This window comes from Lagenorhynchus albirostris, chromosome 11 (assembly GCF_949774975.1).
Source record: "Lagenorhynchus albirostris chromosome 11, mLagAlb1.1, whole genome shotgun sequence".
Lineage (NCBI taxonomy): Eukaryota > Metazoa > Chordata > Mammalia > Artiodactyla > Delphinidae > Lagenorhynchus > Lagenorhynchus albirostris.
Window position 1 is genome coordinate 8,724,155 of NC_083105.1, and position 25,502 is coordinate 8,749,656.

Here is a 25,502-nt window from a genome sequence, read left to right on the forward strand (position 1 = left end):
CGATACCCCCGAACAACTCGTCCAATCTCCTGCTAATAGAGGGTCCTAAAGGGTTCCCATGGTACCCAAAAGACTGTGTCCTACACAAAGTTGCTCTGTGAATAAGTCTCTGCCGCTTCATTAGTTCTTGAACGCCCCCCTTGAACACTGACACACCCAGTCAGTGTTTTAGTATGTATCTCCTCAAAACTTTTCAGAATAACCCAGAACCTGGCAATTACCCTGTGAAGCCTTGAGGGCAACCAACTTCTGAATGTTGACGCATCGGAATTTACACAGTAGTTTTAATTATACACAGTTTAAAAATCAATATAGCATTGGGAAAATATACAGAAGATCTAAAAGGAATATAATCATAATGCTTTTCATGTAAAAACATCTACTTTGTATGCACGATACAATAAAAAAAAACAAACGAGATCTGCCATTTTGTTCTAAAAATCTTGATCCCTGGCATCCGGATTTTTCCCATTTTAGATGGGTAACTGTTATTCCTTTTACGCCCACAAAACCAGTCAGTTGACAACTAGTAACCACCTGGACTTTTACTTATGAATTGTGGATCCATGAACTGCTTACCTGGGGGGAAATGAACTGGGGAGGCACTTGCGCCCGGAGATTAGGAGAAGAATTCAGTGGCTGCACGGGGGTGTGCACGCCTCTCGATTGTGCTGTGCTATTTCCAAACAAACCATGATTGCCACCCTGTCAACGGAACAGCGACGGTGAGGCTTTTTGTTAACATAAGAAAACACAAATAAGAAACAGTTCAGGTTTTCTCTCCCTCAGAAGAAGCATATCCCGTGTTCCGTGGAATCACAGAATTTTACAACTGAAAAAAGTTCCTGATCTCAGAATGATCAGAAAAGTATTCAAATCCAATCATGGGCATATCATCACCACCCCTGCAGTCTGATGCATTCTATAAACCAAAAGCATTAAACTTAGTCAAATGTTAGAAAAAACACTACTTCGTTGTTGCTGTTATTGAAAGGTACAGGCAGTATAACATTTATTTAACTACTTTCTTTTTTAAGATTGCGTTTACCGAATTTATTCTCAAACTATATAACCTGAGACGCACCTTAAAAAGCAACTGAGTAAAAATGCAGCCTTGTGAATACTATCAGTTGTAAAACAATACTATGATATATGACTTCTCTGAATTGGTTGATTCAATCATAAAATCAGTGCCACCCAACTGTAAGCCTAGCTCCCTGAGGATCCTACTCCAGATCCGAGCACCCTTCCCTGTCCTGGGTCTGCTTGGTCCCTTCTTTACTAGACGAGGAAATGTGAATCAACCACGGAGTGAGATAAAAAAGGAAGAAAGGGAAAAAGTGAAAAATCATTCCAGGGCTACCAAAACAAAACATTACTCACCTGTAACTTCTCATTCAAATGTATGACTATCAGTCTAGGCAAAAAACAAGCTTAGCTCCCTGATTTCTGGATGATCAACTCATTGAAGCAGTTCTAGACTGCTCCAACCAAAGAGCTATAAAAAGCTGGGCTGTATATGATGGCCTTTCCTTTCTGACTTGTTTCTAGCAGAGAAGCAAAGAAATCATATTCGATACTTGACGCTGCCCGACATAGTTTTCTATACCATCTTCACTTGGCCTCTTCAAGGCCCAGCTCAGAGGTCAACCTCATCAACAAAGTCTTCTCCCAAACATTCCTCATTGCACATTCAGATTCACTGAGCCCACCTCTACATTCTCAAAACACTTGAAAACTCTTTGATAGGATCCATCATCAAATCATATTACAGTTATCTTCCATCCTGTACTTCCACCACCAGCTTAATATTTCCCTCGTTGTACTCCCAGAAACTCAATCAAGCCCTGGTCTGTAGGATGAGCACATCATTTGCAAACATCCATGACCCACCAATTTCATACACTTGAAAACAAACGTCCCACTGAACACCGTCAGTGAAGACAGCTACACCACTGCTTATACCAAGTCTGTGCGCTCTGAGCTGAGGTCACCACCATCATCCTATCCCTGGAATCGTGGGGATTAAGGCAATTTTAAAGAAGAATTTTGTCCTTAAGTTCTAGAGCACCAAAGATATTTTGATGGCTTAATGATTCAAAATAGATTAAGGGACTGCTTCAGGGGAATTAATGAACTTAAAAGTATTGAAAATAAAAATGATTATGAATATAAAGTAGAAATGGCAATTAAAATCTGTGTACATCTCATAAAAGAAAATCAAAGATCCACCATGAATTTTAAATCTCCCAAAGGACTGTTTAAACATGAAAAGACCTTTAGTTCTAGAAACTCGAATATCTCTGCCTCTCCTGTCTTACTAATCAAACTTGTCATTCTGAGGTGAAATGGCTCAGTTCTAACTTTTCTGAGATCCTGGTAGTCTGGAGCTTAGCTACTAATTCTTCCCAGGAAAATAGGAAGCATTTATTTTGCTAAGACTATTCCACTGAGATCATTCTCACACTTTACTATCAAAGTAATGACCTTGTTATTAGATGTTAATTATTCATGGATGGCCCTTGGATGGTGGGGTTTCTGACAGCTAAAGTCCTTGCCAGAACCTATGTTTTGTAGGGCTCCAAACTGCTCTGTATGGGTCGTTTTAAATTTCAACCTCTCTTTCTGGTAAGAGGTATTACAAAGAATTTACCTTTTTTGGTTTTTGTAAAATCAAGCCCTACTTTCCTATTCCTAGGAGAAAGAGTCCATCCCACTCCCAACAAAGGTTTTAGGTTTTCATTATCAAGTGTCTCTAAAGCCATACCAAACACTTGGATATATCTGATACAGATAATAACAAAGATAAGTCAACATAAGTTTATCAAAAAATACCTTTTTTAAAAAAATAAAACCCTCTTTAGATCATTTTTATTCATTATTTACTGTTAAATCTTGCTATTTTATTTTTTGGCTGTGGCATGTGCCTGGTGAGATCTCAGTTCCCCGACCAGGGATGGAACGTGGGCCATGGCAGTGAAAGCCCAGAATTCTAAACACTAGGCCAACCAGGGAATTCCCATCTTCTCTATTTTTTAATATGGAACCTTTGGCATCACAAGTTGGTCATCTTCTTGGCTCAGAAGTAGCTATTTTGCACAGTAACGTATTTAATGGTAATCATACAAATCCAGTCTTTTTTTTTTTTTTTTTTTTTTTGCAGTACGCGGGCCTCTCACCGTTGTGGCCTCTCCCATTGCGGAGCACAGGCTCCGGACGCGCAGGCTCAGCGGCCATGGCTCACGGGCCCAGCCGCTCCGTGGCATGTGGGATCTTCCCAGACCGCGGCATGAATCCGTGTTCCCTGCATCAGCAGGCGGACTCCCAACCACTGTGCCACCAGGGAAGCCCAATCCAGTCTTTTTTTAAAAAACTATATTTAGAGATTAGGAAAACCAGCATCAAAAGCATATATATATATAAATGGTGGCTTATCTGGCTATTTCTAAAGCTTCACTGTTGTATGTGAGGCTTTAATGATGACCTGAGCCTAATAATTATTGGTGATATTTGCCTCAACTACAATGTTTAACTTAGAAAGGTATATAGATTAAAAACAAGGTTATCAAGCTAACTGAAATCTTCTGTAATTTGGGAAAAACCCTCAAATTTTATTTTGAAATTATGAAGTATGTTAACTCTGCATGAAAATAGTGTGAAAAAACTGTAACCATATTTGGATAGAACATGTATAATCAACTTGGTTCACAATGGACTTTGTAGCAATCCACAGATCAAAAAAATGAAGAGAAATGACCTTTTTTTAGAGTCCAGTGCACAGCTAGTTTGGCTGGTCACTTATACTAAAGTTTATGTACTATAAGTATCTGATAATCAGGTGATCCTGGAAGAATACTTATGATCACCATTAACCAAGAGTATTAAGACTATCTTATATTTGATATATCTCAACCCAAAAGAGCCCTCCTCCCCACCAAAATGGATATAATTGTTTCTTCTCTGTTTATATAAGTAATACACAGCCATGTCCTCTGTGGAAACATTAGGAAAAAGAGCGAAATATCAAGGAAGAAAACAAAAAACTACCTATAACTCTCAATCCAGAGTTAAGCAATCTGAACACATGGATATAATATAGTCCATTTTTAAAATGTGCTAAGGCAACAATCAGAAAGCATACGAACGATCTATATGCGTCTTGAGGACTATAGCGTAAGAGGTGTTTTATACCATCCTTTCATTTCTATGTGAAAAGTCATCACGTGCAAACAGAATGGACGCAACTAATAATTAAATGTCCTTCTGTGACATTCAGAGATGAAAGCAGAAGGACAAGTAAGTAGTCATGGAGCTAAGGCCAGGAAAGTATCACTGGAGCTACTGTCACAAAGGAATTGTCCCCAAATTCCTGGTTTTCTCCACAAAAACTACAACAGAGCTACTGCAAGGTGACAGACAGAGGCCTGCTCTGTCCACCTGGGCCTGTAAAGGCGAGGCGGCATGATCAGGCCAGCCCTGCCAGTCCTGTTTCTGCTGCACAGCCCTTCCTTGGAGGACTGACAGATCCAACCCCAGGAAAGGCGCTGCTCCAGGCTGAATCAAACGCTGGGCAACATCGGTCTTCTTAAAGGTTCATTATCTAACATGTAAGTTACCTTTCTCTGGGTAATATGATACTTAAGGACACTGGATTCTTAAGATGCTGTAACCCTCCAATATTTAATCTAACTAGTTTTGCTGCTGCTTTCTAATTAGCAATTTTATTAGATTGAAAAGACCTCAAAAGTAGTCTTGCCATTCAATCAAACGTTCAAAATGGCAAATATGATGCTAAATTAGATGATAGAAGGTACCTGTAAGCTTCTTTAACATTTTCCTAAGCCAGTCATTAGTTAACTATTAAACGTAAACTTATGACCAAAAATGGGAAGACAAAAGAAACATATTTAAAATAAAACCCATGTTGAGAAACATGAAGAGAGATGGGTTCTATGGGCTGAAAGAGCTAAAGCCTATACTTAATATCATTCTGTGCATTCAGTAATCAACAAATTTCCCAAGACAGACAAATGATGCAATAAACTGCAGACCAGGGCCAAGGCGAGGCCACAGCCAAGCAGTTATAAATTTGAGAGGCCTCCTTACTTGTCTAGCAGCGAAGTTTTGGGGGTTGAGCCCTGTGCCGATTGCTCCAAGGCTGACGTTGGGTAGTGTGGAACCAGAGGGAGACAGCTTGTAGCTGGGAGAAGGGGAGAAGGGAGAGCAGGGAGCCTCATCCCCAAGGCACCCATCTTGATTGGAGAAAGGCAAAGTCAGCTGAAAAGTAGTAGTAGTTAGCCAATCACAGTGAGTGTTGGTTAGTGAAGCAACAGAATGCAAGAAGGGAAAAGAGAAACACCAGGAATAAACAAGGTTAGAGTGTATTAGCAGTAAACGAGGATAGAATTTGGATCTGATAATAGTCATGATACTTTGCCCAACAGACACCATCTGTCATCCTCTTTCCTATAGATTCTTATCCTAAGTTAGTTAACACATTCTGTCCATTGCACTAAGATAAACATTGCCAGACACTTCATTTTCATGCATCTAGTATTGACTGCTCTAACTACGTGGCTGCCGAAACAGAAGCCACGGGAGTCTTCTCGCGGGTACGTCGCTGTCTGGATCAGCACTGTGGTGCCAAAAATGTGCCAGATGTAAACACTCTGGTTTTAACCGCCTTCTGAAGACCAGGGACACTGCACATTGGTATTCTGAATCAAGGAATGACCTCCCCCATTAGAAATGTTAAAAATCCCAACAGATAGGTATAAATGACTTGTTTAAAGCAGGTAGTTGAGAATTTGAAAAGTATACCATCATAACTAAAAACAGATCATTATGGAAATGGAGAAAGAAGACAAAAGAGCTCTCTTAGAAATAGCAAAGGAGAAAGTTTTGGATCATCTCGACAAAGCTAGAAGGCAAGGCCTTAGGAGACACAGACTATTTGCACAAGATCCCAAAATTTATTTTTGTAAATTGCACAACAGCAGAAAAAAGAATTCAGAATAAATTTGCCTCTAGGATTTCTTCTACGTGTTTTGAGTGTGCATTTCCCCCACTATAAATAGATCACTTCCCCCCTCCAAACTTCATAAATTCCCCAAAACTTAGACCTTGTTCACAATACTCACATTCTAAAGACAGATGGTTCTAGCTGCTGCCTAATCACCTGCCAACAACAGCTATTTTCATGTCACCATTCAAAAGTAGGTGACGTTTGTGCTTTGCTCGCTCATTCAGTTCAGTAATTCTATGCTTCCTTCTGGAATTAATTATCAAAAGACAAGTGGGAACCAAAGTGGTTCTCATGAATTATTATCTTAAACCAAGGATTCAACTCACCTTCTCAAAATAAGGCCCACTATCTGTGGTTCCCATGTCTTTGGAATTAGGTGGACGGAACCCAGATCGATCCTTCCTCATGATATCATTAAAATCCCCGAGATTCATTGCTCGCTTGTCCACATCAAATTTTTTATCTGGAAGGCTCCCTGAAAAGTAACACAGAAGGAGTGAGGATGTTAACAATCGATGTCTCCCTCATGACCAAGAGTGACCTGTCCCACTACGCTCCCTGAGGTGCAGGTGTAAGACCAGAAGAGCTTTTTACTGGTTCAGGCTGCTGGTGGTCCTTCCTGGAACACATATGGATGCCTTAAAAACAAACCAAAACCAAACAATCCCCCCCAAACCCCACAACATATATTAGCTGTAGCCGGTTTTCTATGGAAGACTGAAAAGAGAGCCTGAGGGCTAACCTAGTAAAAAAACCTCTAACTAATCTAATTCTTAGACCGGGTATTGATATGTTTGATGAACATATCTTGCTCATATATTCAAATGTCCTCAGTGAGAAGATGTGTCTCTTGTTAATATTTTAGCATCTGCTAGACAAACAGCTGGGGTTGTGAAACACGATTATGAGGAATAAAAAGAGCAAAGAGGCATGGTTGTTGCCCTAAAACTTAGAACTTCATGCTGAACGCAGGAGACGGTGTGCCATGTTACTGGTACAATGTAATTTCCCAGGTGCAATGGCTATTCCCACTTTCTTTCACATATCTATAAATTTGGTATGGTACAGTGACATGAAGCTCATTTTTTAGCTGTTCTCATATTTAAGAGTATCACAGATCAGAGGTTATTTCCCTTATCTCCTAGGATTGTTTCCTTTTCTTCCCGGTTTGATTCTTCTTAAGTTCCTTCAGGTGAGCGACAGCATCACTGTGAAGGTCCCACAGATGAAGGGCTGATGCTGCATCTGCTCTACTTGCAGAGGAGGGGGTTGGTCAATAATGGGACATCCCAGTGCAGACAGACCTGGCCACCTGAGAGCTGACTCTGGCAGGGCCACAGACATATTTTATTTGGCCACACACAGCATTTTTAAAAATCTGGATTAGCTTCCACTATTTAAAAATCAGGATGTCCAGGACAGGAATAAAGATGCAGATGTAGAGAATAGACTTGAGGACAGGGGGAGGGGGAAGGGTAAGCTGGGACGAAGTGAGAGACTGGCATGGACACATATACACTACCAAACGTAAAAGAGACAGCTAGTGGGAAGCAGCCGCATAGCGCAGGGAGATCAGCTCAGTGCTTTGTGACTACCTAGAGGGGTGGGATAGGGAGGGTGGGAGGGAGACGCAAGAGGGTGCAGATATGGGGCTATATGTATATGTATAGCAGATTCACTCTGTTATAACAGCAGAAACTAACACACCATTGTAAAGCAACTATACTCCAATAAAGACGTTAAAAAAAAAAATCAGGATGTCAATGTATATCTGAATTTCTGGCCTCTCTTGAAAACACTGGAGGACCTGGCAAAGCTGAGCCTACACTCGTCCACGACAACAAGTGCGAACGGCCGAGCAAAGGCTGACTCCTTTATGTGGAACACACGGTCTCCCCAGCTGCCCAGTGGCCTCCAAGTCTCAAGTTTTTATACGTGGCACAAACTACTCATTTACGTCAAGCACGGTGCCTTCCCCAGAGCGAGTGTGGAATATGTGTCTAGGAACTGCACCCATCCCAACTCAAAGTGAGCAGGGGATCCCAACAGGGTGTCATGAACAACATATTCCATTCGTATTAGTGGAGGAATACACACCTACAGACAAATCCATTTTGCTACTTGGATTATCTTCAGTTTGACTCTGAAAATAAAGAAGAGTGAAGGAAGATTAAAGGCTTGAATTAAACATCTGAATCAGAGGAGAAATGGCATTATTCATGTGTGAGCCACACCTTACTTTACTACTAGGACTATACAAGGTCCTTGGAAATGAACCTTAAACTGGAATGAAGACAGTAACTTTTTTTTTTGGCTGTGTGGCATGAGGGATCTTAGTTCCCTGACCAGGGATTGAACCCGTGTCCCCTGCAGTGGAAACGTGAAGTCCTAATCACTGGACCGCCCGGGAAGTCCCAAGACAGTAACATTTTTATATATATATATATATATATATATATATATATATATATATATATATTTATTTATTTATTTATTTTTGGCTGCACTGCATCTTTGTTGCTGCACGCGGGCTTTCTCTAGTTGTGGCAAGTGGGGGCTACTCTTCGTTGCGGAGCACTGGCTCTAGGCACATGGGCTTCAGTAGTTGTGGCTTGTGGGCTCTAGAACACAGACAGGCTCAGTAGTTGTGGCGCATGGGCTTAGTTGCTCTGCGGCACCCAGACCAGGACTCGAACCTGTGTGCCTGCGTTGGCAGTGGATCTTAACCACTTCCCTTCCCCCACAGGGAAGTCCCAGTAACATTTTTTTTTCCTTTTTTTTTTTTTTTTTTTTTTTTTTGCAGTACGCGGGCCTCTCACTGTTGTGGCCTCTCCCGTTGCGGAGCACAGGCTCCGGACGCGCAGGCTCAGCGGCCATGGCTCACGGGCCCAGCCGCTCCGCGGCATGTGGGATCTTCCCGGACCGGGGCACGAACCCGTGTCCCCTGCATCAGCAGGCGGACTCTCAACCACTGTGCCACCAGGGAAGCCCCCAGTAATATTTTTAATATGACTAATTTTGGGACTTCCCAGGTGGTCCAGTGGTTAAGACTCTGCGCCCCCAATGCAGGGGACCCGGGTTCGATCCCTGGTCAGGGAACTAGAGCCCGCATGCCGCAACTAAAAATTCCGCAAGCCGCAACTAAGACCTGGTGCAGCCAAATAAAGAAATAAATATTAAAAACAAAAATCTGACTAATTTTGATTGCTGTTGGTGTCTATATTCCTAAATTCGATTTTCACATCAAATTAGCTTCAGTAAATCTATGGGCAGAGGAACAGCTAAACAGCTGCTTGGAGAATTAAACCCCTGTGCTCAAGTTCCAGTCGGCTCAGGATCAAATTCCAAGAGCGGCAGCCAAATGATGACAACTTCTTCTTGTGACTTGTCAAGTCATCAGATCTTGAAATGTGCAGCCAAGTCATTTGTCTTTTGGCAACCAGGGACAGGGTGTCCCCATAATGTTCCCAAGAGATCAAAAAATTAGAAATTCTATAAGAACTGCCTATATAATTAATCACAAATAGTTTCCCTAGTTATTCTGCAGTTGCTGTCTTTTTAAAAATTATAATATTAAAACTGCTACAGTACTCAGCAAAAATTATATAAATTTTAAGTACTTGGATTTTTCTTCCCTAACTGCCTAAGGAAAAGGATACAAGGACTAAAAATACAAAAGCTGTACCCTTTAAATACTGGAGTATTTCGTTAAGAAAAAAAGAATAGAGAACAAATACTGTCTAATCCAAATCAGGAACACTGCTTAACCAGTTTCTAAATCTGTACTTTTGTACTATATGTGGCAGTGGTCTTAAAATTTGTACTAAATGTAAAAGTTGGGATACATTACACATATGAAAAAGTAAAACTTACCAGCAATCCCATATTTGAAAACTGTTTGGCAAGGGGATTCATCCATGAATCATTGTTTCCTCCTTTTAGTGAGCACTAGAGAAATGAAATATGTAACCTCAGAATCAAGTAATTTATTTTATTTCAACTTCCTGAGTTGCATAAGTACTGACTGAAAATGCAAAACCAAGAGTTTACCTTTTTGAACCCTAACTATTCCTCTTTAACTATAGTTATTTTGATATGTTATCTGTTAGCCTAAAAAAGTACTACGCTTTAGTTATTACATCTATGTTTTCATTCTTACTTTATTCGTTGCACTGAATTAGAAGTAACTGGAAAAATATATGGTCAGCTAGTGTTTTTACCCTACAAATAGAAGGTCAATAGCAGATTTTCTAAAACATAATGTTTGCATGCTAGTATTTTCTCTCTTACTATCTCCTTGTAACCCAAGCTGGTTTGTATTAGGAGTGAAGAAAAGGAGTTTGATGCTAGTGCATGTTATTTGGAAAGGAGCCCATTTAAACTAGTCATTATTCTCTGTGTGGATACAATGAGGAACTCATCCACGTAGCACTTTCATCTGCTTGTTTTCATAGTGTAAAGATGTGGCTCCCCAATGGGAAAGAAGCCTAGCAGAAGACGCCATCATCAAGCTCACCGCATAGCCGTTACTATGAGGGCAGTTAGTTTTCAGTGCAAAGGTGGCGGACGTAGGTTTCTGCTTGTTTCTTAATGGGACAAACTAGTTTCTCCACTGAACAAGGCACCAGTCATCAGTTCCACTTTTGTTTCTACGTAGAAGGTGAGTGGAACTGTGGCAGGGACCTTGTGGGGGCAGGATGTGATGGGGCTTTGTGCACGTGTGCATTCTCCGGGTAAAGATTCTACTTGTGTTCTGATGGTATTGGTCAGATCAATTTTATTATTCTTGCAAGTGTTAAGGTACTTAGTTTGAAGGTCAAAAAAACCCTCACTGGAAGGAGGAGAGAAGTGGTAGTTACTTTGTGGACAGATGTTAGTGATGACAGCACAACAATGTGAATGTACTTAACGCGACTGATCCATACACTTAAAATTGGTTAAGATGGTAAATTTTATGTCAGCTGCATTTGACCACACACACAAAGAGGCCCTCAGTATGAAAGGTCAGAATCATCAGTCATGGAGCAGAAACATTTAATTCCCAATTAACTTCATTAAATCTTGGTGGTTCCCTGAGTGGGCTAGTACCTTTCACCCAGTTGCTTCCTCAACAGTCTCCTGAACTATCTTGTAATTTGGTCTTATTGTTAATTTGTAAATAACAAAAAGAAAGCCACAGCAGACTAGGCAACAGGAATGTACTAAAAATGCTGGCAAGTTTACTGAATAATTTCTTTTGTGACTGGAGTAATAAAAGTCCTTTAAGAGGGAAAACCGTAAATGACTGCTTAAACAAAACGTCTCTAACAGAAACAACCTGTATTCTCAGGCCTAAAAGAGAGTAATCGTATTCAGAACAAAATCCCACAGGCAAAGGGGATGAAGGTAGAGCCCCTGGCCACTGAAGACCTTCTAACATGGCACCCGGTGTTTGAAAACCAGGATTTTTAATTGTGAAGCGTTTCTTAGGGCAGCAAGGCTCCCATCCTCAAATTAAATACATAGCTGCCCACTTCCTATGTCCCTCAATGTATCTGTGGAATGAGAGGCTGGAATGAAAAAAGAGGGCTTCTACTGAGAGTCGTTCAGGTTCTGGATTGAAAACCAAAGTCCTCATCAAATTATGCAAATCAAAGGAGAAACTAAGTTGTTCTAAGATACAGAAAGTAACAAGTGTAGAACGCAACTGGTACAGGATGTAGATGAATCATCTAGTTGCTAACGCAGGGTGATGCACTGGCACCTCATTTTGTTGAGAAAAGGGTCCTGGGCCTTGGAGTTTCCCAAATGAGATAAAAATGAGTTGCGATGATTGCTGTTGGAGAAACCATATTACTGTGGTTTCTCTTTTACACATTCCTGGGGATTTACTCTAAGGACTGACTTGGCTTTAGAACGCAAAAGCGTAAAACATTTATAAGGTGTGCCGTGACAGCTTCCAAAGAATTATTCTAACATGGAAGCCAAAGTGAGGAAAATTTCGTTTCTTTGAAAATTCCATCTTACCCACAGCAAGAGTTTTGTCATTGGAGATTTCAAGGTCATGGGGAAGGAAGATGAGGGGTAAAGAGGAAGTAGTTACTTGTTCTGAAGAAAATACCTCCCCTCTCACTGAGGACCTCAGGGACCCCAGCTGCCTGGCTTCGTCCATGAAAACATTCTCAGTTCTGCCCTCTAAGAAAGAATAAGCAAGCCCAGGCATCTCTAAAGCGGGCTACCTTCATCTGTTTCTTTCCTCCTTGGCCCCAGCTTGCCGAACTGTGGGAGGAAGCACTTCCCTGAGAGCCGGCGGTGTTCCAGACTCCTCCATCCTCCTCCTCTTCCCAGCTGGGATGGCGGGTTCCTGTCACGGGCCCGTCACTCTCCCCCCAGCCGTCTTGCATAGATTTGGAATCTTTAAGAGAAGAATGAACCAACTGTACGCTATATATAACAATATATAGGTATATATAACAATCAGCTATATATAACGATAACCGCAACAACCACTCCCCGTAAATGCAGCATTTCAGTGTATTTGTAATTGTGTCTAGTCTACCTGTACGGCAAGGCAAATATCATTCGAACTTTTCAGAGCAGAAATGGAAATCCAAAAAGGGTCAACGATACAGAGTAAGTCAATAAACCACAAATCAAGATTTCCTGGCCTCTGGTTCAATGATTTTTTCCCCCTTTATACAAAGTTGACAGAAATCCCCCAATTGAAAAGAACCTGTCGTTACTTATAAGAAATTTCACATCTCAATTTAGAGAAATCTGTTCCTCTTACTGAGGATGTTTTACTGCATTCTTTAGTTTTACCCTCCTAAAAGTATGTGGTGAACTTTATAATGGACTTTACAAATATGAGGTATGGTAAAGAACAACTGTCTACCTTGCTTGGGGTGAAGAAAAGAACATGCAAAATGGATGAAAAAAGAAAACTGTATTAGATTTTGAGTATCAAAATTATGGTGAAAGAAGAGAAATTCACATATAGCCATGAAAATTTGAAAGTTATTGGATTTACTTACACACTTGAAATGGATTAGGTACTAAAAAGATCCTAGGCAAAGACAATGTATAAGCAATGGCTTTTAAAAGACAGACAGAGGAAATGTGGTAGACAGGGAACGAGGAAAACAGAACAAAGACAGAGGGAAATCAGGGCTCTAATATTCGACAAAATAGGACGTCATCAGTATCCAGGGTCAAATGTCACCAACATCCCCCTTTAAACAAAGATCTTTAATTTGGAGATTGGGATAATCCTTAATCTCCTTCTGAAAATATTGTATGGAACTGATGGATACACTTTGTGGTAATGATACTCTATACAATGATGGAAGAAGGGAAATACACTATCCTGCCTAGAAGCTCCATCCACACCTTCAATTTACCGAATGACAGGACCTTTATGAAGGGGTAGTTATTTGATTTAGATAGCTTCATGTGAAGTCTAGAGCCAGAAAGGTGTCTCTTCCAGGCCTTTCCTTGAATGACTGCTGCCATGCCCTAGGACCAGGCCTACGATGCCATGCAGGCACCCATCAAGTACACAGGGTGCAAGGCAGTTGATTTCCTCAGACTGTGGCATCATCTCCCAGCAACGCCATGGGGAACCTGATGGAACCTCCATGGGGTTCACTGAGCCCCCGTTGCAGGGGCTCTGTGACTGGGCAGCAAGAGGCAGGGCTTGGGGGCTGTCCCCTCCGCTGCTGGAAATGCCATTGATAACCAGGACCATTTCTTCTGCATAGGAGGTTATCCACTATTATTGTAAACACAGGCTTTATACATCCTCTGACAAGCAACAGGAATTGAAGACCCAACATAAGTGACATACTGACCCCTTCAAAGAAGGACGACATCCATGTACCCCTTCTTCTAGAGAAAGGAGCTGAACTTTTAACAAATGACTTCTTGTAGAAAGATTAGAAAGCTCCGATTTTTAGTCACAGAGCCCACACCTGATATAAGGTATCTGCAGTCTAGACAAGATCACAGGTTAACTATCAGCATCAATTTGGTAGGCTGTGATGATCTAGCCCCTTCCTCTATTACACACTGAAATTACCCAGAGAAGGAGTAAATATAACTACAGCTTTAACTGCAGATATAGATGATCCTGAAGAGTAGAAGACTTTTCAAAATCTGGAGAAAAGTGAGTCTTTTGTGATGGACAAAAGATGATCCTGAAGTTGGGAAAGACACATAAAAACCCTGAAAGCACTGCTAAAGTACCTCCTTGTGCCAAGGGTCTGCTTAATGCCTTCCAACAGCATTTTGGATCTAGTCCAAGTCTACAGGATGGTATTTCCCATGATGATACAACCAATTTTGCAATGAAAATCAAGACGAAATCAAATTCTTTATAAAGCTATTTCTATGAAGTGAAGGAGATTCGTAATTTTTAAAATGCAGTCAAGTTACTTAGGAACAAGAGTGAGTTTCTAGAATACAGATAGCTAAGATGATATTCCTTCCTGTGGCATGGTAAGAATCATACATATCATAAAATAAACTTGACAGCAGAATTTTTTTATTCTTGTTCAAATTTTGAGTATTCAGTCTGACCACATTTTTTAATCAAAAGACAATTCCTTAAGTCTGCAATATGGTAGAAAAGTGATGTTGGAATACTTTTTAAGAAAACTATAAACAAGTGAAAACAGATACTCGAAACTGAATTTTTCAATTGAGCACCATCCAGTGGGACGTTCCGCAGCATCCATTTACAAAGTTTGCAAATTACTGTGACTACACATTGCCAGCTGGATCTTGTATAGCTCAGATTCTCAATGATCATGAATAAGTGTGACGTGCTTTGTGTAAAAATTCAAATGAAGAAATCTTTGTTGGGTTCAAGAAACCTTAAATGTGCTTACGTGGGTGGACGTATGAGAAGAGAGACAAAGGGGAAAGGAAGGAACGGAAGGATGAAGTCACTGGGCAGCAGAGACCTTGTTCCACGTTAAAAGCCAGGAGTTTAAAAAAAAATTATACCAACGTGAGAGCAGAGATGCAAAATAGATCTAATGAGCAATATTTAAGTTACTGAGCAAAAAAAAAAACACCACATGAAAATTTCAGTTCTGGCCAGACACTACACCTAAGTTAAAACGAAATCAACAAAACTAACATGACTTTTAGTTCACTGTAAGCATTTTTACTTATGCCAAGTCCCCAGCATTTGCTGCTAACCATTTATTAAAGGTTCAAGGTCCTGAATCTCACTGAAACAACAGTTTAACAACAGCCCTCACCAAAATGTGTGACCCCCAAAGTTATAATAGAGACTCCCTCAAAAATAATGCCGTATACTTACTAGGTTTCATGGCATTTGGAGCACTGGAGGGTGTGGTCCCCCAGCCTGTGGTCGATGCTCCTGTGTCATCCATTTCACCCCACCCAGGACTGCTTTCATTTGGCTCACCCCAAGCTGAAGTACCATTATCTGGAGCAGGTGGTGTGCTTTTGCTCCAGACTGTAAAGAAAGGACATGTATCTCTAAGAATGATTTGTTCAATGAACACCACAGTATCCACTGGGGGTGAAGGTAGGAGGAACAGGCACTCCTGAATTCTGTTGGTGGAAATAGAAATAGGTACCACCTTCATGGAGGGCACTTGGCATTGCCACTTTAACTTTTTGCCCAGTAATTCCACTGCCAGGAAATTATACCACAGATATACTTGTAAAGGTAGATGAAATTACATGTACAACAATGCCCACTGTCAGATAACATTTGGAAGCAACCTAAATATCTACCAAAAAGGGACCAGTGAGACCAATCGTGAGTTGCCCATCAAATGAATACTATACACGAAGCAATTAAAAGACAGAAATGTACATGCTAACGTGGAAAGTTTTTAAGAATAATGAAAAAAGCAAGGTGAAGAACAGTGTATATAGTACAATCCCTTCCGTGTAAAAATTTTAAAGGATAGATATATTTTGCTATAGGTATGAACGAAATTTTTGAATGGCACACAAAATTCTAAGACCTGCAGGGAGAGACCCTGGGGCTAAGATTCTTTTACTTATTACCTTTTGCTTTTCTGTACAGTTTGAAGGTTTTTTCCTATATGAATAAAAATTTTTACATGTTCTAGGTAGGGAACTAATGAGCAATCTTCATTTCCTTCCTCATTCTTTTCAATATTTCAAGAGAAGAACTAATTAAAAGTAATCATTTTCTAAGTGTCCATAACTGGATTCACTGAATACTAAGCTTACTCTGGAAAGTGGAAAATTAAATATTATGACTAATTTTAACTAAAAAAAACAAACACTTGAATGGTGCATCCTCTTAATTTGTTGAACTATATGAGGACATTCAAGTTGACAATGCCAAACTAAGAATGATTACCAGCACTACTTTTTTTTTTTTAAAGAGTTCAAAATCCCACGCTCCTCCCACCCCCGCCCCACCTTTTTAAAAATTTTCACCAGCACTATTTTTAATTTACCAGGTATGATGTTTCCTACTCAAATAAGGAGGGAAGAAAGTTTAATTCTGGACAACTGATTATCATGAGATAACGATCTCCACACAAAGAAGTACTCCACTTCCAGAGGTTAACTGTTAAAAATCATCTGGAAAGCGATGGAAACCTTCCAGATCCCAGCTTTGCTACAGCATTTTCTGATGGCCTCTGCAAGAACAACACAGACTACTTCCCGTCGCCGGGGCAAGAGAAACACAGAGGATGTGTCCACAGGCAGAACCAGAATGGAAGTCAGGTCTATTTCTGCTCCTATTTTAATTCTTTATTTTTAAATCTAGAGCACAGTTTGTTTAGCAAGATATAAATCTTTTGGATTCTGCAGACCAATACAATTACCAAAACGAAAAAAAAAACTGGAGAGACTAACCCAGGAATGCCTACTTTTTCCTTTTGCCAAGAAAGAACATTAAAATGTACTACCAGCATCTGTTATCACTACCATTTTATAAAAAGAGAGTCTCTGTTAACAACAGCCTAGAGTTAACGTAGGAAAGGTTCCCAGAACAAAGTTAAATAAATGCATCTTAATAAAAATGCCTTGGTTTAGGATTTCTTTTCTTCACCCAAACCTGTGAGAAAAAGCCATCGCCTACCTGATGCTGATTTAGCAGTCATCGGGGTAGGCAGGTTTGGTTCTCGAGGTGCTGGGCCCCCTTGGGAATTCTTATCCCACAGATTCACATTCTTGTAGTTGTAACTGTTAGGGTCTCCCCACGCCGAAGTGCCATCATCAATGTCCATCTTCCGACTAATCGACTGTGGGGACGGCTCTTCCCAACCACTGGGTTCCTCATCCTTCGGGTTCACTGGCTGCGGCCCGCTGCTCCAGTTGGAACTGGAAGGTCGTCCATTGCCTGGAGGTGGTGGGGCTGGGCCTCCCCATGAACCAGAAGTCTCTGGTTGTGGTGGCGGTGGCTGCTGTGCCTGCTGCTGCTGTTGGTGCTGTTTGTTCCAGGAACTGGGTTGTCTGCCTGTCTCTGTCCAGGCTGTAGATCTTTTGCAATCTTCCCACCCGCCTTTTGAAGCTAGGCTTGCATTCCCACCGTTCCCCCAAGTTCCGATTTCATTCTGCCCTCCTTCACCCCACCCAGACACAGGTTTACTGGCAGAACTTTCCCAATTGCTAGTTTTCGCCTGATCGACCTCCTCTCCCCAACCATTCTTTCCAGAAGTCCATCCTTGATTGGGCTGGCGTCCACCTCCCCACCCCTGCTCCTTGTTGGAATTCTCATTCCAAGAGGAAGATGTCTTTTCATCTGGTCGTCCTCCTCCCCAACTGGAAGAGTTGTTGTTCTTATAGTCATTCCAGCCTCCTGTGTTCTTGGGGTCTTTCCATTCTGTAGAGGCTGAGAGCTCCCCCCATCCAGACTTCATTTGATTGCTTTGGCTGGGTGCATCTCCCCAGCCCCCTGAGTTCTTGGTCTGTGTGGCAGCGCTCTCCCACCCCTCAGTTCCTTTGTCAGATTTCCCCTCGGGCCTTGGCACCTCTTCAATATCCCACACTGTGTCCTGCTTAATTTGAGTTTGGCCCCAGCCAGTGTTTGAGAGCACCCTGGGGTCCAAATCAGTTCGGCTCAAAAGAGTCTGCAAGACAGCCTGACAATCAGGATGTGTGGGCCTGTACGACCGACGGCCAGAATTATGACTGTCACTACTTCCTGCTTTGTGGTTGCTTCCAGTGCTTTGACCTCCAACTTCACTTCCCGTGGAGCTGGAAGATCTTCCCCAACAGGGAGCCTGGGCATTGCCTTGGTTTTCAGGGAGGGGGTGGCCCTTTTGATTGTCCCATGCTCCAGTGCTAGAATTTGGTTGGTTTGGACCACTCCATTCTCCAATTTTCAACTCATCAGACCCAGTCGGCTGTTTCCATTCTCCCTGAGAGACCCCAGATGTCATTTTGTTCCCTTCACCCCATTTGTTGTCATTAGAGTCCTGAGGGCCAAAGTTCCAGGACCCACCCGTAGACCTGTTATTGTTGTCCCAAGAGTCATTTTTTGACCCGGTTGATTTCTGAACAGGAGCTCCTTTCCAGGAGTCCTCTCTATCCTTTCCATTGTTCCCATTGTTTCCAGAATTGCTCTGTCCAGAGGCTGTGTCAGTTCCAGAAGGCCCCCTAGCTGCACTCCAAGATCCAACACTCCCAGTCTTTCGATCTCCAGTGCTTTGTGAAGGGGCATCAGTGCTCCTGGAGGCGTTCCCCAAGCCCATTCCGAAGGGCATTCCCTTATTCTCCATGGGGTTTGGTGAACTTAAGTTCAAGGAGTTAGTGTTTCCATTTTTTGGTCCATCAGTGTTATGAATTTGAGCCTGTTCTCTGCCAGAGACAACAAAATTAACACCCGCATTTTCCATCTTTGACTGCTGTTCCCTGGATGCCTGACCTACTGTGCTAACCTGTGCACTGGAATTACTAGTATCCGTTTCCAATGCCCCTTTCCTAGAATTTCCTTCTTGGACCAGCGCTGGCCAGGCAGATGGGTTGCTATTTGGGTTAAAGTTGCTGAAGCCAGAGCCAGGTCCAATTCTGTCCTGACCGCTCACACTCCTCCAATTCCCTAGTCCACTGTTGCTTTCTGTAGTAGAGTTGGAAGATTGAACAGATTTAGCCTTAGGGTCAGATTTCCAGACCCCAAGATTACATTCGTTCCCAGAACTTGCAGACTGGCACTGGCTCCCTTTTCCTTTGTTACTAGTGGTGCTTCCTGGCAGAGTGCTCTTCTCAGAGCCAGGGTTCGAGGCACTGTTGTTATCGGTGGTGTTTTCGGAAGAAGACTCAGTGTCTTTGCTGGCAATGCAAGGCCACTCTTCCATGTCAGACCCGTCTACAATCACCTTGTCCCAGATGTGAATAGGGTTGGGGGAGGCGCCGTTGTTGGAGGAGGCTCCCGGGCCCCAAGTGGGATTTGCATAATGTGAAGCAGCAGCACCTCCAAGGGCTGACTCTGAGAAAGAGAGTGTCTCATCAATCACAGCTGCATATGCATGCTCTATTAACACCCAAGCTCCAAGTGCCCCAGAGGAGAGTTCACCATGCTTCCCCACAAACTAGCTCTCTACCCAGCTGCCTGCCTTGGTAAACTGTATCACACCCGTCTTAGTCATCTCTTCTGTTTTGCCTGGTTGGTGTATTTGCTAAATCTCGCCCCCTCAGCATCTCTCAAAGATACCCTCTTGCCATTCCTAGTGACAGAGAAGGGGCTTCCTGTATCTTCAGACAAGGCAATAACACCCTGTACTTGCTTTATATCTCCAATCCATGCTGAACATTCCTGGCTGCAGTGAGTTTTCTAAAGCACACTTTTGATTATATCACTGCTGTGTGGAAGGCAGTGGATAGTTTCTTAGTGTACAAGAATAAAGCTAAACTCTTTGGACTGAAGTTTGATCAAGATGCTCCACAACCTGGGACCAACTGACTCTTCTAGTCTCATCTTCCACTACTCTCTCTGACGATGCCCACATTCCAGAAATTGCACCTCCTCACCCTGGCACCATTCCACATAGGCACGGCCTGTTTTTTCCTTCTGAATTCACAAACTGAAATTTACCTGTCTTCCTGGGCCGAGTTCAAGTGCCATTTCTTCTATGAAACTTTTTTGAGATTTTACCACCTGAAAACAACCTTTCCCTGTCTGGAGCCATTTTGCTCAGTGTACTGTGTTCACATCTTCCTTTCCCCACGTTAGTGCCTTTTAGTCAGAGACCTATCTTGCTAATAACGTTTGAATTCCACATGGCGACCAGGGAACTGCTACTCAGTAAGCATCTACTGAATGAGGAATGCCCATCCAGCTAGATGCTAGGGGCAGACAAGCATGAATCAGTTTGTATGCCCAAGGAACTTGATAAAATAGTCTGGCTCAGCACATATTTGATGGAATTTACTATATTTGATGGGGGGAAAAAATGACCTGTTTTTAGCCCAATAATTTCTAAACTTATTCCTTTCACCAAAGAACTTTAAATCAATATGAAATTAAAAAAAAAAAACTATTACATAGAGCCATATAAAAATAAGGAAGCAGAGAATCTCAAACTCTTGAGATTAGGGGCCTCCTTGGTTTCAAGAATGTAAACAGGAGACTGACTCACACTGGACCCATGTCGATGTCCACGCCTGGCTAGACTCAGCTGCTGAAGTGCCCGGCACAACCGCTCCCTCACACTTCCCTTTGCAGCTGGTTACAAGGGGACAGGAAGGAAGGGCCAGGAGGCCTTTCCCTGCCTGATTTGGGCCTGGCCTGACAGCTACCACAAGAAGCCTCATATACAGGGCTTATCTCTGTATGAAGCCTGTGTCACCACGAGCTTTCTTTCCATCTTCGCTTGGCACACAAGATGGTAACAGAATTATCTAGGCAATTCTATGTTCAAATCAGAACTAGAATAAAGCGTCCTGTCATTAACAACCACCAGCCCATTGTCCTTGCCTGATGGTCTTCAAGCTCTGAATTTTAATTTAGTCTCAAAAAATATTTTAAGAATACGTGGAAATCTGTTATAAGCTTTTAAAAAAAAGGGGGGATGGCACCTGGAAGTTCTTTACTGTTAGCTGTTTAGTATTCATCTATTAAAAACACTCAAAACTTCCAGTAGGACCCTTCAGCTAAAGATCCCTTATATCTACATACAGTTTTTAACAAAGCTCAAAATCCAGGGCTCTCTAAAGAAATACTGATTTTAAAAATCTAATAAAAGAATGGTATCATGTGGGATCCTCCCAAGATTCTACATTATCATCTAAGAGACCATTCTCTCTATTCTCCTGGCATTCCAGGAACGTAAACACGGGAGTCTAAGATTCAGAACCAGCCTCTGCACTAGCCTCACTTCCGTCGCCCCCTGAGCACACACCTGTGGGGGAAGCTGGGACTATGGAGGCTCGAACTGTAATGCTCTTGTCTGAGGAGGAAAAAAGGCCCCAAAGAGAGAGGAAAAACAGCAGCGACATTAGACGCTCAGGCCAAGACCACACACACTCATTGGATACCAAAACCCAGTTTCAGAAGAGAAATGCTGGTACACATCTCACACTGGGCTCCTCCCCCATCTTTTGAGTAACCCCAAGCGTCTATATAATTAACGTGGACTTTACATGGGCAACGCAAGCGACATGCTCACTCCCTGCAGCCGCTGTGCCTCCCGTTCACCTGCATTAGGCTCCTCACCTGGTGCGGTCCCACCCTCGCTCTGCAGCAGCGCTCCTGTCACTTGTGCGTTGGGGTTTGCTCCTGGCGCTGTGGAGGGAGGAGGCCCCGCCCCGCCCCCGAGGAGCATGCAGGACGGTGGAGGAGGCTGCCCACGTTTTAGTAACACTTTGTGGTCCTGCTGGCAACGGAATCGCGGCGGCACCTCCCGAGGCATGTAGCGGGCGGCGCTTGGCGGTTGTCCGTTCGGCACTGCCACCCTTTTGGCATTGTTGCCACCATTGACTGGTGGCGATGGAGAGCTGCCAATTGGGCTGGCGGCCGTTGGTTGGCTTAAACTTGGTTTCGTCACTTCGGGCACTGAAAGAGAGAGATTGGGAAACAGCCTTTGAGATCAAATTCATTTTTCTGAAGATTTTTTTTTTTTAATTATTATTTGCTTTTGCGGTACACGGGCCTCTCACTGTTGTGGCCTCTCCCGTTGCGCAGCACGAGCTCTGGACGCGCAGGCTCAGCAGCCATGGCTCACGGGCCCAGCCGCTCCGCGGCATGTGGGATCCTCCCGGACCGGGGCACGAACCCGTGTCCCCTGCATCGGCAGGCGGACTCAATCACTGCGCCACCAGGGAAGCCCTGAAGATTATTTTTAAGAAAGTTTCCATGAAACCAATTCTAATAAGACAACTCTTCTTTCACCCAACTCTGAGGGACATGGTCTTTCCAGATTCCCCAGCATCTTCAGTTTACCGAAGGGACGGTAAGGGCAACGAGTGATGGTGACAAGGATTCAAAGACTGAGGTATCATGGAATTACATTCCATTAACTAAGGAGGAGAGGGAAGCAAGCACCATTCACTCCCCTAAATCAACAGTGGGCTGCCTAGAAGGTCTAAGGATGCATACAAACCCCACACAAAACCCATGGTAAAGGTTCAAGGCTCTCAGCCCAAGGGCCCTTTCCCTTCATCCACATCCTGAAAGACTGGCCTCTGAGAAAATTTCCCCCAAGTCCCTGGACTAGGTAGGCTACGCACCCTTCATTTGGGATCCTGGAACATGCTGTCCATCTCTGTACCACTGAATGAACTGGTTATACTGACATTCTCCATTTACAGACCCTTCTCCCCACCATGCCAGAAGTTCCTCAATGGCAAGAATCTTTCATCTTTCTTTCTCAGGGCCTGGCACAGAGTAGACCCCTACAGGGAACCCCAGGCCTAGAGAATCACAAAATCAACTTGGTTTTGGTTTCTACAGCCATCTGAACTCAAAGACTCTTGGCACTCTGTGTAAACATTAGAAATGTTATCTTTTTGCTTCTGTCCAAAAAAAAAAATTAAGTGGACCTTGTGTGTGTTTTTTCAACTGTTCATTTAAAATAAAAATTTCAAAATGTAGATAGTTCTCCTATTTACTTTAAATACTTAAGGTTTTCCCTCACTTTTACAATGGCAAACAGGAAGTACTGGAACATTGAGACGACCGTGAAGCTCTGCAGGACCCCTTGGCTTCCCCTCAACCCTACAGAAAATGTTCCTCTGGATCTGTACCTCCCTTGCTTCATCTTACCAAAAGACTGCCACCCTTTCCAAGAATATCCACCTGGCAAATGCAGGCTGGCAGCAATACAGAAACAATCATTGAGACTGGTAATTCAGATGATTCTGAGGCCCAAATCCTTGACACCCAGAGTCATGTTAGGGCCAGCCCTGGTGGCAGTATTGCTCTAACTGCTGAAATGAAGCTGGGCCAGCATGTTGCTTGTTGAACTGGGTCCTTTATGAGGAGAGAGGTACATCATCAAAAATCAGGGGGCCCAATCTATACCCACTGGACATTGGTGAGTACTGTTGAGTGACACGAAAAAAAAGAGTAGGAGCCTGAACTAGCTGCAAAGCAATGCTTGGGTCTAACCTTAGTCAATCATGAGGCAGTTCTGGGCCTCCTAGTAAGGAAGGGAGGTCAGAGGATAAATGAATGAATGAATGAATAAATAAGTAAATAAACATATTTCTTAAGAAAATAAACTGGTCATTATCTAATATTATTAATATAGTACCCTTTGCATGACTTATAACAGCCAGTGGATAAATAACTGATAATGAATGAATAAAGATGAATTATTTAATGATTCATTTTCTATCTGTGCCTGGAGGATTCCGTAGCACATGGCATTCCCAATCCCCTTTCCTCTTATTATGAGAACAAGAAGCTGACAAAGGCTGGCGGGATTCTTCCCAACCAGTTTTTAGGACAGAAGGAGTTATGCTTCTGCAAGGCTACCCTTCTATAAGAGGGCTAGAATCTCCACTTTAAGGTAACCAGGTTTGTTACATGCCTTCCCTCATTTCTCTAAAATAGAGTAAGACATGGTAAGGAGAGTCTACAGAGCTGAGATCTGAACATCAGTTCGACTAACTTTACAACATTCATAGCATAACCAAAGAAATCTGGTGGGTACTGTGTATTGTGCAAGATTCCCTGCAAAAGCTCCTCAAGGCATTTTCCCACCATCACGTCAGAGGTAGAATGGATCATAAACGATGAAGTCATTGTAAAACAGGACCACCGCTTGACCACTCTCCTTGCAACATGGTGCTCTATTCTGGGAGATGAGCCATTCAAAACTCTAGGACACAGTCAGAAAAAGCCTGCCTGTGATACATGTTAAGAGCAAGCTGTTTCAGGACTTGAATGAATTCTTATTGTTGTTTTTTTTAAAAATTACATCTTTCTGTAAATTCAAGAATTTTCAACATTTAAAAGCCAGTCACAACTCTAGGCACTAACTGGAGGGCAATGCAGCTGTTGGGCAGGATGCCCAATCCGACCTACTTCCGAAAGTCCAACTAGAGACATCAGAATCAGTGCGTGTGCCACGTCATGCTCCAGAAAGTCAGGCAGTAACAGAGGAGAGGGAAATTATGATTAAGTCTGAATTACTTTTTGGGCCCTCTCTCTTCTCTTCTGAACCTTAGTGATTTTAATAGCTTGTGGTGCAAATATTTCTAAAGATGAGCTGCTCAAAATAAGGGCACAGTTTCTTATTTTCCAGAGAGAAAGTCTGTGGCTTAAACATGATCTCTGCATCAGGGAAATAAAGACGTGAAAAATGCTGGGTATCCTATTTTCTAATTTGCATTCATTTACCCCCAAAAGCCATTTACTTACTCTAATGATTGAATCTTTTCCCCTTCCCTGCTGCCATTATTTAATACCATTCTCATCTTACAGTCTGAACTTCTAATTGCCTCTATTTCTGAAAAACTTCAATAAGATTCTTTTTCAGATAAAAGTATTCTTTAAGAAAATGCCGATACGGGTAGGACCAATACAAACTATTTTCTTTAAACACCTTTTTGTTTCTGTTTTTTAATTAATTTTTATTCTTTAAATACCTTGATGGTACCAAACATCAAAAACAAACAAATAAACAAAAACAAACAAAAAACCCTTCTAGAAATGTTTTAAAAGTAGTAGTTAAAATACAAACAAGCTCTAGAGAAGACATTATTTTAGACTGAAAATTTTCTTGGTGAATAATAATGAGTTACAATGCAATACAAAAAATCTCAAAGATTGATGACACACAGAGTGGCTGACACACACTCAACACTGTTCGGTAACCTCTAAGCACTGTCTCCATTTCTTTACCTTCCACTCACTCCCCATACTCAATGCACACTGGCCTTTGTCCACATTGTCTCCCTGGAAGCTTCTCTCCTCGTTAAATCACTAATGATTCCGCTGTCATTCTAATGGGCACTAGTTGGACCTCGGGGGGAGAAAGCTTACCTCAAATATTAATCAATCAGAGTAGACCCAAGGTTATTCAGTGCA

At 42.3% G+C, this 25,502-nt stretch overlaps 1 protein-coding gene across 4 annotated transcripts in view; it reads right to left on the reverse strand.

Annotated features, from left to right (window-relative positions):
• TNRC6B (trinucleotide repeat containing adaptor 6B) overlaps positions 1 to 25,502 on the reverse strand; it is a 240,809-nt gene that overhangs the window by 32,752 nt on the left and 182,555 nt on the right. For 2 of the 4 annotated variants that reach the window (XM_060166365.1, XM_060166366.1), the window contains 10 exons: positions 21,684 to 22,022; positions 21,370 to 21,417; positions 17,109 to 19,457; positions 15,333 to 15,491; positions 12,244 to 12,419; positions 9,899 to 9,973; positions 8,123 to 8,168; positions 6,352 to 6,500; positions 5,107 to 5,277; positions 580 to 705 (listed from right to left, as the gene is read on the reverse strand). In XM_060166365.1, the coding sequence (XP_060022348.1) occupies positions 580 to 705; positions 5,107 to 5,277; positions 6,352 to 6,500; positions 8,123 to 8,168; positions 9,899 to 9,973; positions 12,244 to 12,419; positions 15,333 to 15,491; positions 17,109 to 19,457; positions 21,370 to 21,417; positions 21,684 to 22,022 (3,638 nt within the window). The remainder of the gene's footprint in view (positions 1 to 579; positions 706 to 5,106; positions 5,278 to 6,351; positions 6,501 to 8,122; positions 8,169 to 9,898; positions 9,974 to 12,243; positions 12,420 to 15,332; positions 15,492 to 17,108; positions 19,458 to 21,369; positions 21,418 to 21,683; positions 22,023 to 25,502) is intronic. The other 2 variants (XM_060166368.1, XM_060166367.1) reach the window with 2 other exon arrangements.